Below are 16,101 nucleotides of genomic sequence, written 5' to 3'. Positions count from 1 at the left end.
AGCACACAGAGCTGACAGCTCGCTCTGTGTGTGGGCTGTCAGCTCTGTGTGCTATGCGATAGCGGCGCAGCACAGCCCGACCTAGCATAGCTAGGTAGCCCTGCACACATCGCTATGTGTGTAGGGCCCATAACATCATTATAGCAAAGGAATGTCTCTGCATAGTGAAATACATTGAAGACAGGTGGACAAGCTACCTATGGAGAGCCCCAGCTGCTATAATTAAGTGCACCATTATTTGTAGCAGATGATAACTCCTGATGTAATTATAGTACCTGTCATACTGTAGTTCTGTGTGGAAGACATATATGAGGCAGAACATTTACAGGTGTTCTGGTGTGAGGAAAGTAAAGCAATGTGTTAAATATTAAACAGCGTAGACTAAATTATGTTGCTATGTGGAAACTGAGGGGCATACAAGAATTCTGGTGGGATGCTAAGAATGCTGACACTACAAACTGCAACCAGTCAGTCACCACATCATGCAACCCTAATATACTAGACAATCGTTAATCAGATCATTATATAGAAATACAAAATTTAATAGCAAATAAGAACCACTTGGCCCATCTAGTCTGCCCCTTTTTAACCTTATTGTTACCTCAAACACGATGACATCCTTAAGGTGCCCACACACGCACCGATCCCGGCGTACGTTGTGGGCTTAACTAGCACACATAGCATCGCATCGTATGCCTTGTGCATACGATGTGCATGCGATGCGATGCTATGCTAGAAAAAGCTAGTACAAAAAGTATGTGCAGCACATACTTTTTGTACTGTGCGGTGAGGTGCCGCGGGAGCGTGCACCCCATCGTACAGCATCGCACCGCCGGGATCGGTGCGTGTGTGGGCACCTTTAGTCATACAGTAATATAGTGGAAATAAACAGCTATCTGTGGTTCCATAACATTAATTGAGCATTCACACATAAAGGAAGTAGTGAGGGGCTTGGATAATGGATGGATGGAGATTGCTGAAGTGATACATATCTTTGAAGTGTGAAAGGTGAATTACAGTAGTCACTGCTTTCCATCAAACAAGGGCTCTAGAATCACCTCAACATTTTTTTAAATTAATTAAAGACTTAAATCACATCTATTCATCTTCATGTATTTCTCAGCATTATTTCTTGCTTTCTATGTAAGGGTGTATAAAATAGTTCATCTTCATATGTATTCTATAAAAAATTGTAGCATTCTTATTATAGGTAATTATATGGATACCTTTAAATTTTGATGTAATTTGTGAGCATTATATGACAGAATGTGTATTTTATTGGGGAAAAAAACTTTTTAATAATATCATAAAACTTTTATTGTATCCATACATTTTAAGTTTGCCCCCTGTGCAGCTCAACTTACTGTATTTACTCCTAACTGTGATTCAGAAAGTTCTGTGAGCCTATGTATTGCACCATTAATGGTGCAGGTTGCACTGTATACATAATCCTCTGCACACCTAGATGATACTTACCTACACATCATTAGTACAGCAATCACTGGGTACATGGTGTGGGCGCAATATTTCCACAGTTCAACCCTTACGTAGTACACCGAGACACCTTGGTGCATGTAATGGCAAGAGATAAAGTCCTGAAAAGGAGTTTAACACAGGCCTCCTCTTTTAATCCACCCCATAGCCTATGACAGTGGTAGCCAACCCTAGCCCTCGAGAGCTACCAACAGTTCACATTTTCCAGACAACCTAGTTGCTGCACAGCTGCACTCATTAATCACTGACACATTTTAAAAGATACACAGATGGAGCTAATTAGCTAACTTGTGATTCTGTGAGGAGACCTGCAAAACATGCACTGTTGGTAGCTCTCGAGGACTAGGGTTGGCTACCCCAGGCCTATGACATCAAAAGTACTTCCCTATCTAGAAAAGACTAAGTGAAATGTATATTGGGTTGGTATTTGTGATGCCAGCTACTATTAGATCCAGTTCACAAACTGCACAAACTACAGGTACTGGTAGTAGGGAATGTTTAAGGTCTCACCTAACAAATAATAAATACATTAATTTAAAAACCGTTTTGTAAAAATGGTTTACTAAAATCCTTCAATCAAACAACCTATACCATGACAGTTAGGAGCTGAATGGCTAGATGTTTATGACTCTTTATCACCCTCACATTTTTTTCTTTTTAAGGCTTAATTCCCTGAAAAAGGAAGATTTGTGAGAGGTTCTAAATGTGTGGTTGTAAGGAGAGGGAGGTGTCAAGGATTATTCCAAGGCAGCTCACTTGGGAGCTAAAGGAGATAGTAGTGCCATTAATATATAAGGAATGTGTGGGAGGTAAGGTTGTACGGGAGTGTGGGAAGATTATCTGCTCAGTCTTAAGCCCTGTACACATGGGGGGATTTTAGCCAGTGTGACTGGCTAAATAGTCGCTAAGTGACCATATCGCCCATGTTTTTTGTGTGTTGTGGGCGATAAATTGCTAGGAGTGTGGTCCTGCAGTTTGCCCTTTGTGGTCGCAGGAGCATGCTCCTTCGATTATGGCTAATAATTGCTGGTCGCTGGTGCACAATGCACTGGGCACCAGCGATATCTAGTCAAAATAGATAGAGGTAAAAAAAAATTCAAAGATAGAATTACTTGCAATTTTTGCTGGTCTCTGATGAAAATGGTACACTGAGCAATATATTGATGAGAGATCTTAAGCCAGAATTTCTGAGCAACCAAATTGCACCGTATGTACACACCATTAAGCTGTGTACACACGGTGCAATATCACTGGCAATTTGGTCACTGAGCGACCATATTGCCAGTGATTTGTTTGTGCTGCGTAGATAAATCGCCAGGTGCACGCTCCCGCGTTCCGCCCCCTAATGGTCGCGTGAGCACAGTTGTTTCCCTCTGCGGCTCCCCTGGCAGAGTCTCCTTTTCATCAGCGACCATCTCTGGTCACTGATGAAAAAGAGACACGCAATATATTGCACAGTGTGTACACAGCTTTAGACATGTTAAGTTTACGAAAGTGCTGGGACAACCAAGAAGAGATTGCATAGAAACAGTTGGAGATATGAGAATGAAGGAGAGGCCAGTGACCACTGGAGGAAAGAAAGATAATATTTTAAGTCAAAAGAGCTAATAAGCTTACATAAAGAGGACATTTAAAAAGAGATAAAAAGGAGGGGACACCTACAGTTAGTGGAAGTGTGGGAGAGGTGTAGTCATGACAAGAGACAGAAGAAGCAGTAAGAAAGGTATGACAGTCAGGAGATTGCAGTATCATGTTGAACATTGGAGTGAAGAATTTTCAGAAGGAGAGGGCGGTCCAATGTATCAAAAGCAGCAGAGGGGTCAAGAAGAATAAGCAGGGAAGTAGTGGCTCTTGGATTTAGCAGCAAGAAGGTCATTGTAGACTTTCAGGAGGACAGTTTCAGTGAAGAGGACAGAAATCAGACTGGAATGGATCAAGCATTGAGTGGGAGGAAAGAAAGGCAGCAAGGTGGTTGTAGACCATATGCTCAATGATTTTGGAGGCAAGAGGGAGGAGAGTGATAGGTTGGTAGTTGTAGAAGTGGTTTGGACAAAGGGTAGGGTAGGTTTTTAAGAATAGAGGAGATGAGCGCAGTAGGCACTATTACCATGTAGCATAGGGCCAGAGGAGAGACGTCTTGCCATTGCTGGTGGTTTATCATATTTTTGCAATGGAGAGCTCTGCATTTCTAATACTATATAGAAGACGTCTCCATTAATTTATTTTTGTTTATTTTTAATACTAGCCAAGATGAACAAAAATCATAAGTTTGTCTACCCAGCATGCATGTATAGCAAATAGGCAGAATGAAAGCAAATGAATAGATATTTAAAATTAGAAGAAAGACACTCTGTGTCATATGGAAATTGTAACATTATGTGCTTTGTACTGTAACAGTTCTTTTTTCGGTAAGTGGCACGTGGTTTTTATGCAAGACAATTAAAATGATGAAGTGCAAGTTAGAATAATATTGGTAAGATTACAGCCTGAATTTGCTTCAATGAACCGAATCAGAACATGCTGCCTGTTAACTGTAAAGTTCATGACTTGCATAACAGGATGAAAGATGATTTGAAATTCCAGTTTTAGTTATGGGCTTTAAATCTACTCATTGCAAATCATGCTGATCACAGCTTAAAAGGCTCAAAGAGGGAATTGGATTTGCGTTAACAGTTCTTGTAGATATACATGTGTAATTTAGAAGCATGGTAAGCTATATAGGGCTATGTCCCCACAACTGGTTTTATTTACATCTTCTATTTATTTCCCAGTCAACAGACTTGTAGAGTATCAAAATGTGTGCACATGTGGGTGCGCAACGACATGGATGTTGGAGCAGTCATGGGGAAAGTAGCACATGTTCTACTTAACCTCGTCCCTGCTTTGACATCTGTCTCTGCCTGTGTGCAGACACACTCCCTTAGTCAAGATAATCTCTATGTGAACACACATCTCAGCTCTGCTGCGTTGCCAAAAACCAGTGGAGAGGTGGAAATAAAACAAAACACAGTATTACTCACAGCACTGAACTGAATAGAACTTATGATCATTTACATTTCTAAATGGCTAGGGAGATAGTAACTCAACCAAGAATTGTTACAAACATTTTTTTTTAAAGGTATATTAGTCTAGATTTATTTAATCAGCACGAAAATGACCCATTTTATTAAACATGCATATTAATGATAAGGGACCCAAAGGGCTACATAATACTCAGCACACTTCGAAAACAAAAATAAATACTACTATTATTGGAAGGAGATCCGGGGCAGCATAGAGGAATCCTAGCAGATCTCTCCACCACTCCTCACAGTGTCCTCAGTGGTTCTGTGCCTGTGTGACCTCATTGTATGCATCTTGTTGACCAGTACACCAAAATGCTACCTCTTTCCTTTGTATGTTGGAACACGGCCTTGTGTACCACAATCCATGCTACACCAGAAAAATATTCATTGCAATGCAAACACACTCCAACACAGTACTATACTGTACGTCACAGCAGTGATACACCCTTCCAATTATGGGCTCTTGAGATAGGATATTTTTCCAGGGAATATCCTGTCTATTGTATGTAGTTTTAAGGAAAACTGTTACAATTTACTAAATAAGGACTCCAATATAACCATTCTACCAGCTTGAAATGATCTCAACGTACTTTGGAGTATTTCACTAGGACCCTGTTTACATTACATGGAGGCACTCACCATGTTACACTTTCAGTGGCCTTTCCTTTTCACAGGAATTACCTCAGTGACCTTGACCTGTGCAAACTAGTTGATGGTAGTGCACTTTTAATGAGCATCATTCATGATAATTACATACATGGACAGAATTCTCAATAGTATTGATTAAGTAGTCAATATGGCCGCCTCAGTGCATGAATGAAAGAAGTGCCCTTAACTGATTGCATATATTTTTATATGAGGATATAAATATACAGTAGTTATAAGTAACATCCAAACCACCGAGTGTCACATCACCATTACAATCTTAGTGAGTATTTGCAACCATATTGAATAGAAATTTATTGTTGTTAAAGGTGATTATTGATGTTTAATTATTAATATAACAAATCATGTCCATCGGGGGGCCTAACTCCCAGAGGTAATTGAGGCTCCCTAAAGGGGCTCCTGCATGTAAATCTGCACCTGTGAGGTTCACAGAGGCATCCACTGCTCTTGCAATGGAGCTCTGTGGTGTGCCTGTAGTAATTGTCTCTATTACCGGAGCCCTGCTAACATCTGCAATAGGGGACAGGATGGCCACTCAGCCTGCGCTGCGGCAAGCATTGCTGCTGGACTCCGGGTGAATTTACGCCCCGATACCCATTATAGTAAATATGGCATCACCAGTATACTGCATACAGTATTAAGCAGTTTTGCACCATGTGGAACAGACTCTGGAAAATCCTATTCCATATCGTTGTTATATTGTAAAGGATACATCTTTATACCATAGATAAAACCCAGAAAACAGGAACAGGTTTCACTGTTTACACCTTTTGTGAAGTAATTCCTGTCAGTGCAGCATTTGTCTTATTATAAGAACATTTGTACTCGGCACAGAGGATGTTATTAAAGTCATTTAGACTTGCAAGGCAGGAAATTAATAGAAAATTGACAGATGTTTTGGAAAGGACCTCTTTTAACTCCTTTATTGCTGCATATGCTCAACAGTACATAATTCAAACATTAAAGCACACCATCACCCTTAAAGTAGAAGCAGTTATTCTGTGGGCCACCTATGAGAATGTGTCATACTGATTTAGGCCTACTAGGACACAATGAGGTCACTAGATGACAGGTTGGTTTACTCTGGTAGCCATTTTTCTGTCACACTAACTGAACAAAACACAGTACCTATAACATAAATGTTTTTCTTTTTTTTTCTTTTAGAAATTGCATCACCTTATTGCTAGGGTGGCCAATCCTGGGATTGGGATCGTCGGGATCCAGGGATTTGGCCCCAAAATGTCTGGGATTTCAATCTCCGATCCCAGGATTTTGGGATTAGACTGAGCATGCGTGCTGCCCGGCTGTTCCTGACCAGTCATGTGGCCTGCACAGCGTGACTCACTGTGTTCCGGCCTCAGTGTCACTCAATGTGATTTCCGTGACTCTGCGTGGCCGGGAGAGGATTGTGCTGTGAGCGGTTTCCAGCATGCACAGTGTGTGTGACTCACAGCGTGTGACTCGTGTGCAGCTGGGATAGGTCAGGCAGCAAGCGGGTTCGGAGCCTAGGTCACCCTGCACATCGGATCAGATGTTGAAAACATGATCGGATGTTAAAAACATGACAAACACATACCTAATTTACATACTGTACAATTGATCGAGATTATATAAAAATTGGGGCAACTGAGACCAAATCGTTCTGGTGTGTGCCCAGCATAAGCCCTAAAAAAGCTCCGTGCAGAAATAAAAAATTCTATTTTGTTACATGACTGAGACCGAGTAGATAAAACCATTTGGAGATGCTTTTGGCCTATGGCAACATTTAAAAAAAAAATACTGGGAAAGGGTTCCTCTAGAACCCTCTACCACAACAGCCACCACACATGCGGAAGTAGTGCACACTAGTCCCAACACGTCACTTCACTCCAAACACTGTGCAGGGATTCTCTCAGAACCACTGTAACTACATGTGACTTTTCATAAATTCTGGTGGTATAAAATTGATATTGCTGTGAGTACTGACTGCCTAGCCACAGAATGGTCAGAGTGCTCATATTATAAATACTGAATTGACTCTGAACTGTATTTATTTATTTTTCACATAAGTTATAACATGGTAAACTGGTATCATTTTAATACATAAACGGAGTGCATAAATAAAGACGTAATAGTAGCTACAAGTACAGTACTGTAGATCATAATGTTCAGTGAACTGATTTTGTTTGCTAGAGGTGCATACTATCTAGACTGAGGCATAATGAGAAATTGACATGCACAGCAGGAGTGAAGTGTTTTGAAATGTGCTGATGAAACAATTTAATAGTCAAGTGTTTTGACAATAACTTGCGTGGGTGTGTTATTTCAGGAAGTGCTTTTACAGTACATAGAAAATATTTCAGCTGGACAATGCAAATAATGTACTTGAAACAAGCGTTTTATTGATATACTGTTGACTGGTTATAGGACAATTTTTTGTTATTGCTTATTAACCTTTTGAGCGCCAACAATGCTGTGAGAGATGAGCAAAATATCTGCTAAAAATGCCAGCATCGTTCACAGCGACTTTCCCCCCCCCCCCCCCCCCGCAAAATAATTTTTATTAGACATAGAAGGAAAAACAAACAGACAGGATTGCAGTATTGGCTACAAAAAAATATGTTCAGTTTTAAAATATCAATTATTTCAATATATAAAACAACCAAATGCTCAGGCATATAATGAGAATAAGCAGGGGGTGAAGAGAAGATTGGAAAAAGAGGGATGTAGTTCATAGTTGTCTACCCTCCTGCATTCTGCAGGAGATTCCCTGAAAAAGCAGCAATCTCCCTCTCTCCCTCATTAGTCTAGCAATCTCCCTCCTTTCACCTAGCCCTCATTACATGGTTACATTTTTGGGGGAAAAAAGAATGAGAGATGGATCAATTGACAATGAATCATCAGCACCATTTCCCAGCACTTTAGCAAGTATAGTATCTCTTACAAAGTACTTTGGGGCTCATCTATATTTGGATAGAAGTCATTTGGGAAGATTCCTCTCAGATGTAGCAGTACACACCCACGCTTCTAGGTGCCACGTTCACAATCTCTTTTCACAATCTCTCCGTATATGGAACATGACACGCACCCTGAATGGGGGGGCTGTGCAAAATTCTACTACCAAGTATAATCTCCCTGAAACTAGTTTTCAAAAGTAGGCAAGTATGATGTAGTTGAAACAAGAGCGACTGTTTTTTGGGATACACAATATTTAACTAAACTTGAATTAATTGACTTTAGAGCATTTCCTGGCAATAACCAAATTGATTCATAGTCCTCGACTATGGCTCTGGCATTTTTAGCAGATAGTTTGTACATTTCGCACAGCAACATTGGCACTCAAAGGGGTAAGTGCAGAAATGAATAATATTCCCAGGCATTTAGCCGATAACAGGATACACTTATTTAATTGTCCGGGGATTAAATGGAGGTTAATAGACTAAGCCCCTTATAAAACAAACAATATAGAAAAATGCTCCTGTGTCTGGCAAATAGCACCCAAATACATGGTGGAACATGAGGCATCAAGCACAATCCTTCAGCTTGTTCTGTTACTCTTCCAAAACAACGCTCAATTCATGGATATTTCCAGTTCTAATACTGTCTATACACGTTTCCTGTAAGTGGGGCTCAGTTCTCAAAACTTACACCTGCTTGGATAGATTTATACAACATTTGCCATAAGAAAATGGAAGCATTACGTAATTTCTATAAGGAGGAAGTAATCGTTCTTTTTAATTCCTTTATTGACTAAGCCCTTTAGAGAAATTATCATTCAATATGTAATCTATACTGTGGTCTTCATGGGTGGGTTTCCATTGTATTGGATTTGGAGTGGTTAAAAGTCATTTTAGGGACAGAGAAAAAAAAGGATCTACGCAATTATGCCTGCTAATTATCTAAATAATGAAATATGGTATACAACACTCTGGTCACCATAGCAACCTCGCAAATTATACCTACAGGCTATGACACCAGCACAGTACTTATTCGTCAGACAATATCTGTATACTGTATGTTATTAGAAGAAGAATTTTAGGTATCAGCGGGGGACAAATCTCATGCATCACTTGAGAGCATTTCATGTACAAAACCTGTAATTAATAACTACTCACAGCTGCATGACCAGATACAAATGACTGGGACTCTCATAGATATCTTCCAAGGCAACGATGTTCTCATGTTTGATTCTAAGGGAGAGAGGAAAAACAGCAGAATAAATATTAATTCAAGTGATCTACAGTACTCACAGGAGTAATAATATTTTTGGGATGAAGACCAACACAATTCCTTTAGGACAGAGTGAAAAAATTATTCATTTTGTTCTCTTCTATTCAGTTCACTTCGCCAAATGGATTTCGTAATTTCGTTTTAACAGTAAGAGCATCGCAAAATAGAACATCATTATTGCAAAGAGAATATTTTTAGACACCCTGTTTGTGAATGACAGATGTGTCTACGGTTCTAGGATGATCACATATCTTTCAGGTAATACATAAGGCGCCCATACATGGTACAATTATTCTATGTGTTTTGGACTAGATCGCATCGCATCTGTTTTGAAATAGGATGCAATGCAATCTAGTACAAAAAGTATGTGCAAAACATACTTTTTGAGCTGTGCTATGGGATTTGCGCAGGAGTGTGCATCTCATTGCTCCCGGCAATTGTACCGTGGGACAGTAGTGACCTTATTGTGATCCGTTCGTTCCAATTTGCATGTGAGCGCGATGTTTTTGCAATGCGCATGTGGCCAACCAACATTGCAGCTGGTGGGCGGGGGCATTGGACTGGTGGACTCGCCCAGCATTCACCGGATGTCAGCTGCCTACCCACTTCCTTCAGAATGCCTATGCACATCTAAGGTTACCTCACACCAGTCTTAGATGTGCATGTGCCATCCACATCATTTCCCCGGCCCGCATCCTGCAAATTGATGTTTATGTTTAACTTCCATTCGCAGCCAGTGCGTGCGAACACACACCACGAATGGGTGGCGGCCAAGCCACCATTCGCAAGGCTGGGTTTGGTGAACTAGCAAGGCTGCTAATTCGCAGCAATGCGAATCAACCAAAATAACCCCCATAGTGCATAACTGTGGATTCCTCACTGACATCCTGTGACAGTCGTGAATTTACATAAGGCACGAATAACTTAAATAATTGAAAATAAAAAGGTGGTGGGGATAAATAACAGTTTATCTTAACTGCTGTCTTAATAAATTCACCTTTAGCAAGAATGTAACTGATGGCAAGGCACATGAAATCCCTGGCAACGAGCATGGAACCCTTTATGGCAGGTCTGGGGAACCTTCGGCCCTCCAGGTGTTGTCGAACTACACATCCCAGCATGCCCTGCTACAGTTTTGGTAGTTGGCCATGCTAAAACTGTTGCAGAGCATGCTGGGATGTGTAGATCAACAACAGCTGGAGGGCCGAAGGTTCCCCATCCCTGCCTTATGGCAACAAGCATGCAATCCCCCTGGCAAAGAGATTGTTGCACCTATGTGCCTAACAATGCGACTAATCGCAGTTAATCGCAAACATTTCATGAGATATATTGCATTTGTATAATTGTATATTAAAATATTTTTTAATGATTTGTACACTAGTCCTGACAAAAATAAAATGTCTAGTTCACATTGTCTAGAACCTGAATTAAAACTGTCCATTTAGACAGTTTGACCCTGAATAGGCTAAATCAGATTAACATTACAGAGTTTAGGCAATTACACAAAAAAGTCTAAATATTCGACTTTAGACAGGCGAGGCAAACGGAACGAGTTGACAGGCGGAATGCTTTAGAATGGTGAGAAAAAAATTACCTTAAATAGGCCAAATCAATTCAACTTTCTTAGGCGGAAAATATGCTGTTTCCGCCAAAACGGACCTAACGACCAACACTGAATAACCCCAATATGTAATAGTCATGCTACTGCTAAATAATAAAAAAGGTTTACTATCATTTCAGGTTTACTTGTATTCATATGCATGTACAAATATGTTCTCAGTTATTGGAATTCTGCTTGGAAAAATCTATCTGCCCATACTCTTCATGCAGCTGCCGGGATGAAAAGTTTTCATGAAGCTCCTCATGCGGTTTATGAGTACACCTCATGAGAGACTGCAAGGCAGGTGTACTAAGCCTGGAGTGATAAATTACCAAGCAATCAGTTCCTGTCACTACCATCTGTAACATGACAGTTAGGGTCTAATTGGCCCCTAACTGTCCACTTTGTTACTCTCCAAAGCTTAGGAAATCCCCCCCTCCCCCTCCCAATAAGCTGTTACAGACAAAAATAGAGAGGTTGCTTAGTGGGTAAAAGGCAACAGGAAAAGTTCGGACATGAAGTACAAATAACCCATATATGGCAGCGGTAAAGAAACAGCAACAACATTAGCTATTCATAAAATATTATTTTCTCTTTAAACAAGTACAAACCTCTTTTATAAAATGGTATTGTTGTGTCCTTTTGTGCTTCTCTTTTAGATACCATAATTGTCCTCTAGGATGTAATTTCTATAATGTGAAACATTCTGAAAGCTAAACCTCATTAGACTCTGTAAGGGAACATTGTGGAAAATATAAATGATGGCACTAACAGATTGTTCTGACATGAACAGAAGATTCCATTTAATATATTCTACCAAAGACATATGTGAGGGCATAAATAACTTGATACAAACTGGTCCGTCTGAATGAATGAGAAACAATGTATCTTTGTTATCTGGTTGTCAGTCTATTAATATGTTTGGATGCAGGCACATGTGCAATTAATCAGAATAACCGCTTTCTTACTGTGACATCTATATAGGGCAAGGTATATTACTAAGACAAAACGTGTCACATCACTTCACTGACCACACCTGTGGCGGTCATTCTCCGATAACTTGCTGGGGTACTGTAATAATTTTTATTGTACTTCATAGTTTGAGAACCCCTGACTAATTCTGCATACACACCAGAACAATTTGGGCTAAATTTCCCCAATTCTAATGCAATTTCAACTAATTGTATGTAAAAAAAAAAAAAAAAAAAAAAGCAGCATTGGGCATGTTTTCATTGCGATTCAGATTCAATGCACGTCCCTGCTGGTCGTTTGGTTGCTTTGAATATTTTTCCTGCTGCAGTAAGGATTTGTCAATCGCCCTTCAACTGGGTACAGGTTTCTGCTCCAACAGACCGTGCGACCATCGTAGGATTACAAGGAAATTGATGCACAATTATGGTCCTTCTGGTGTGTACCGAGCATTAGACAGTCAAAATATAGACACCATAAAAGGTGACAGTTACATTATTCAGACAACCAAAAAGATACATTGGACAATAGGTCTACAACAAATATGTAGATACTCAAAATTTTACAGGGACCTAATGTAGACATGGTTAAAATGTTGACATTTAAAAAAACAGACAAATAATAAGGTTGAAAATGAGGCAAAGGGAGTGGTGTTAATGGTAATGAATAATATAATATAATGTAATTTACAGATGGCCTCACCTCGCCTGCCACAGCACAATGGCACTTGTAGAACCGCAAATGGCAGCATATATGGACATCAAGGGTCTCCTCCACACAGTCCTCATTCTCAACGTTAATATTTAGGACTATATTGAATCCCCCGACACTATTTCCGGGGAAATAGCAGCTGTGCCTATTTAATGTGGTCTTTCCCAGCATTGGCAGCATTGAAGAGGCATCTCGGCAGAACAGACCAGACTTTAAAAGCAGCTGAGCCCGTTTTGACAAGAGTGGCCATGGATTGCATAGATCACGGCTGGATGTTACAGATGTCTTTTTCGTTACGCCAGGTCCCGTGGAATTTTGTTAGTGTGTTAGAGCATATTTTTCCCGAAAATGCATCTTAAGGTGCCCATACACTGAGGCTATTTGGTCCAATTTTAGCTGATTGCGACCAATCTGTCAGTCAAATCAAATTCTGTCGGGTCCGATGCGCAGTCCAGTGTGCATTGGACCCAACCAGATGGTCGGACCTGCTGCCCGTCCGACCACCCATCCTGGGAACTCCCTCCTGGTGGCGAGGCGGGCGGGAAGCAGGGACACATGCGATCAATTACAACCAATCGCATGCATCCCTGCCACCGGGAAGGTCCAGGCGGCTCGCGGGGTACCAGTTGTCCATACACTGCTGCGAGACATCGCAGCAGTGTATAGTCCCCTTTGGTCACGGCAGTTGCACATCTGACTGATTCTCTGAATAAATATAGGATGTACTACAATGTAAAAAACGTTGTTCCAATACAATTACTATTATGCTCAGTATTACAGAATTAATTGCACACAGATATACAAAGGAATCAGCACAGTCTTTTGGTGGGTCCTGGTCGCATTGCATTGTGACTAAGAAGCGTTTTCTTGCCATTAAGTTTAACAGAACCTGGTCCCCCTCTCGCTACATATCTCACACTGGGCCAGATGTACTAAGTTTCAAAAAGTAATAAAGTGGAGAGTGATAAACTAACAGCCAATCAGCTCCTAACTGCCACATTACGAGGTGTGTGAAAATGGCAGTTATGAGCTGATTGGCTGGTTGTTTATAAATCCCCACCTTATCACTTTTTAAAGCTTAGTACATCTGGCCCAGTGTGACATATTAAGGCTAGATGTATAATGACATGGAACAAAGAGAACCTGATCCAAGGTATTAAATGGAGAATGTGTGTGTGTGTGTGTGTGTGTGTGTGTGTGTGTGTGTGTGTGTGTGTGTGGGGGGGGGTTATTTAAAAAAATAATGGCTACTTGTGTATTAGCTTGGCACCCAATTAGCATACGTACGCAGGCGTAGGGTAAGCTACGCTGTCTGTGTAGTCCAACGGTTGCCTAGCGTAGTTAGCGTAGTGACTCCGCAGAAGCCAAAACGCTGCATAGCGTAGTGACTTCGCGGCAGCGCAGCTCTGTCCTCGGCGTCCATGGCTCTGTCCCCGGAGCCATGCCAAGCCTAGTGAGCGCCTCTCACACAGCACCGGTAACACGGAACACATGTGAAGTTATCCGCGTCCGCTCGCCACACTTTATAAAATCAACTCCACGCTGACGTGGATAGTGGGAGTATGAACAGGTCGGGAGGACGCGTAATGCACCCGCTCGCCACGCTTCGGGCTGGCGTGGATAGTGGGGGTTTTTCAGGAACACATTCACACGTGCCATATCATACATCGGAGACATTAATGAACATTGTCACAGGTTCTGCAGCCATTACACTGTCACTTCACCTTCAGCTATGACAGGGACACTGACTGTCTGACTATGCTGATTCTGACAGGGCCGCTCGCGGGAACACTACGCTACTTTTGACTGACTACGCTAACTATGCTGGCTGCGGGAACACTACGCTGATTCTGACAGAGACGCTACGCTAACTACGTACCGGGCGCCCGGCTAATACTCAAGTACCAAATAATGTAATTTCAATAGTTAAATGTAAGGAGAAAAAAAAACCTAACAAAAATAACCAGCATCTACATCTGCAGTATGTACTAAAAATAAGGGACCGTCTTGTCCATTGGTTTTCTTAGGAATCACTTGGCGCTTATTTCTGACACTGCCAATTAGTTTATGGGGCAGGAGAAGTCGTCTTACAACGCAGGCAAGAGCAAGGAGGTGCTGGGTTATTTTTCACACTGTGTGCTCTAAAGGTGAAATTAGCCATTAAGCATTCAGTTTTCAATTCCACAGTGTGATCAGAAAATCAATTGTTAGAAAACTTTTCACTTTGGGCTGGAATTATAGGTCAAAATGTTACTGCAGTTGGTAAGGGCTAATCCCAGAGTAGCACTTTCAGAAAAGAGTTTGGTCTTGCTAAATGTCTACATTTTAATGAGTAGGCAAACAATTAGATGTCCTGATCTTTCTAACACCTGCTGCAAACTTATACATTGATTGAACAACTTCTATTTCTGTGTTGTAGGAATATTACATAGGTTGATATGCAATTCTGTTAAGAAAGTCTGGAGGTTGCAAAAGTTACAGTACCTAACTGAAAGTGTAGGCTGAGGAATTCCACAACTTCCAATGATTTAAAAAAAATTTTTTTATTTAAAACAAATACAAGTTCTGTGGTTCATTGATCAAGAAATGTTATTTATCCACCCTTTAGAATAGGGATATCCAATATGGAGTACCATAATAAGAAAGTTATCAAATTTCGTTTACTTTCAAATTAAGCCATTTATCTGTGACCCAAATTCATAGGACACACAGTAATGGCTCAATTAGTAATGTGGCACACCGTAATACCTCCCATCCGATTCAAACATGGCATGCCTCAGTTTTCAGAGTGCCCCTATGCACTTATATTGCCAGCTTCGAACCCTCATCTTACTTACCCTACCACTAAAGGTCCAGCCGTGGACACGGTCTGTGAATCCACAATCTGCTCCTCCTGCCATAGGCCACACACGACACTCCAATCACACCCGCAGCTGAAATGATTACTCAGAGGCATCGTGGTATAGACCAGAGGTTCTCAAACTCGGCCCTTAAGACCCCCAACACAGTTCATGTTTTCCGGGTCTCCCAACAGATGCATTCATTACTCACTGACACATTTTGAAAGATCCACAGGTGGTGCTAATTTTTTCAAATCACTCTGTGAGGAGACCTGCAAAACATGCACTGTGAGGGGTCCTGAGGACCGACTTTGAGAAACTGTGGTATAGACAGTAGGCAGAGCAGCAGAGAGGGTTGGTCCTGTCTTGATGCACTCAGTGACATCACCGGCATTTCACCCGATAGAATTTTAATACACCACCCTTCAGGGATTAGGCAACCAATCACCTTTTAGCTATCATTTTATAGATTTAACTTGATTAATAAGAAGAAGCTGATTGGTTGCTATAGACTACTTCTCTACTCGTTTCACTGATTGTTACATTA

The 16,101-nt window shown here is 41.0% G+C and overlaps 1 protein-coding gene across 1 annotated transcript in view; it reads right to left on the bottom strand.

The window, feature by feature from the left end:
* The window catches only part of CAMK1D (calcium/calmodulin dependent protein kinase ID), a 305,687-nt gene that overhangs the window by 58,880 nt on the left and 230,706 nt on the right, over positions 1–16,101 (bottom strand). The window contains exon 3 of the mRNA XM_083183472.1: positions 9,320–9,394. Coding sequence (XP_083039598.1) covers positions 9,320–9,394 — 75 coding nt within the window. The remainder of the gene's footprint in view (positions 1–9,319; positions 9,395–16,101) is intronic.

This window comes from Crinia signifera, chromosome 4, assembly GCF_055691185.1.
Source record: "Crinia signifera chromosome 4, ASM5569118v1, whole genome shotgun sequence".
Classification (NCBI taxonomy): domain Eukaryota; kingdom Metazoa; phylum Chordata; class Amphibia; order Anura; family Myobatrachidae; genus Crinia; species Crinia signifera.
This window is presented reverse-complemented; position numbering and strand designations above follow the sequence as displayed.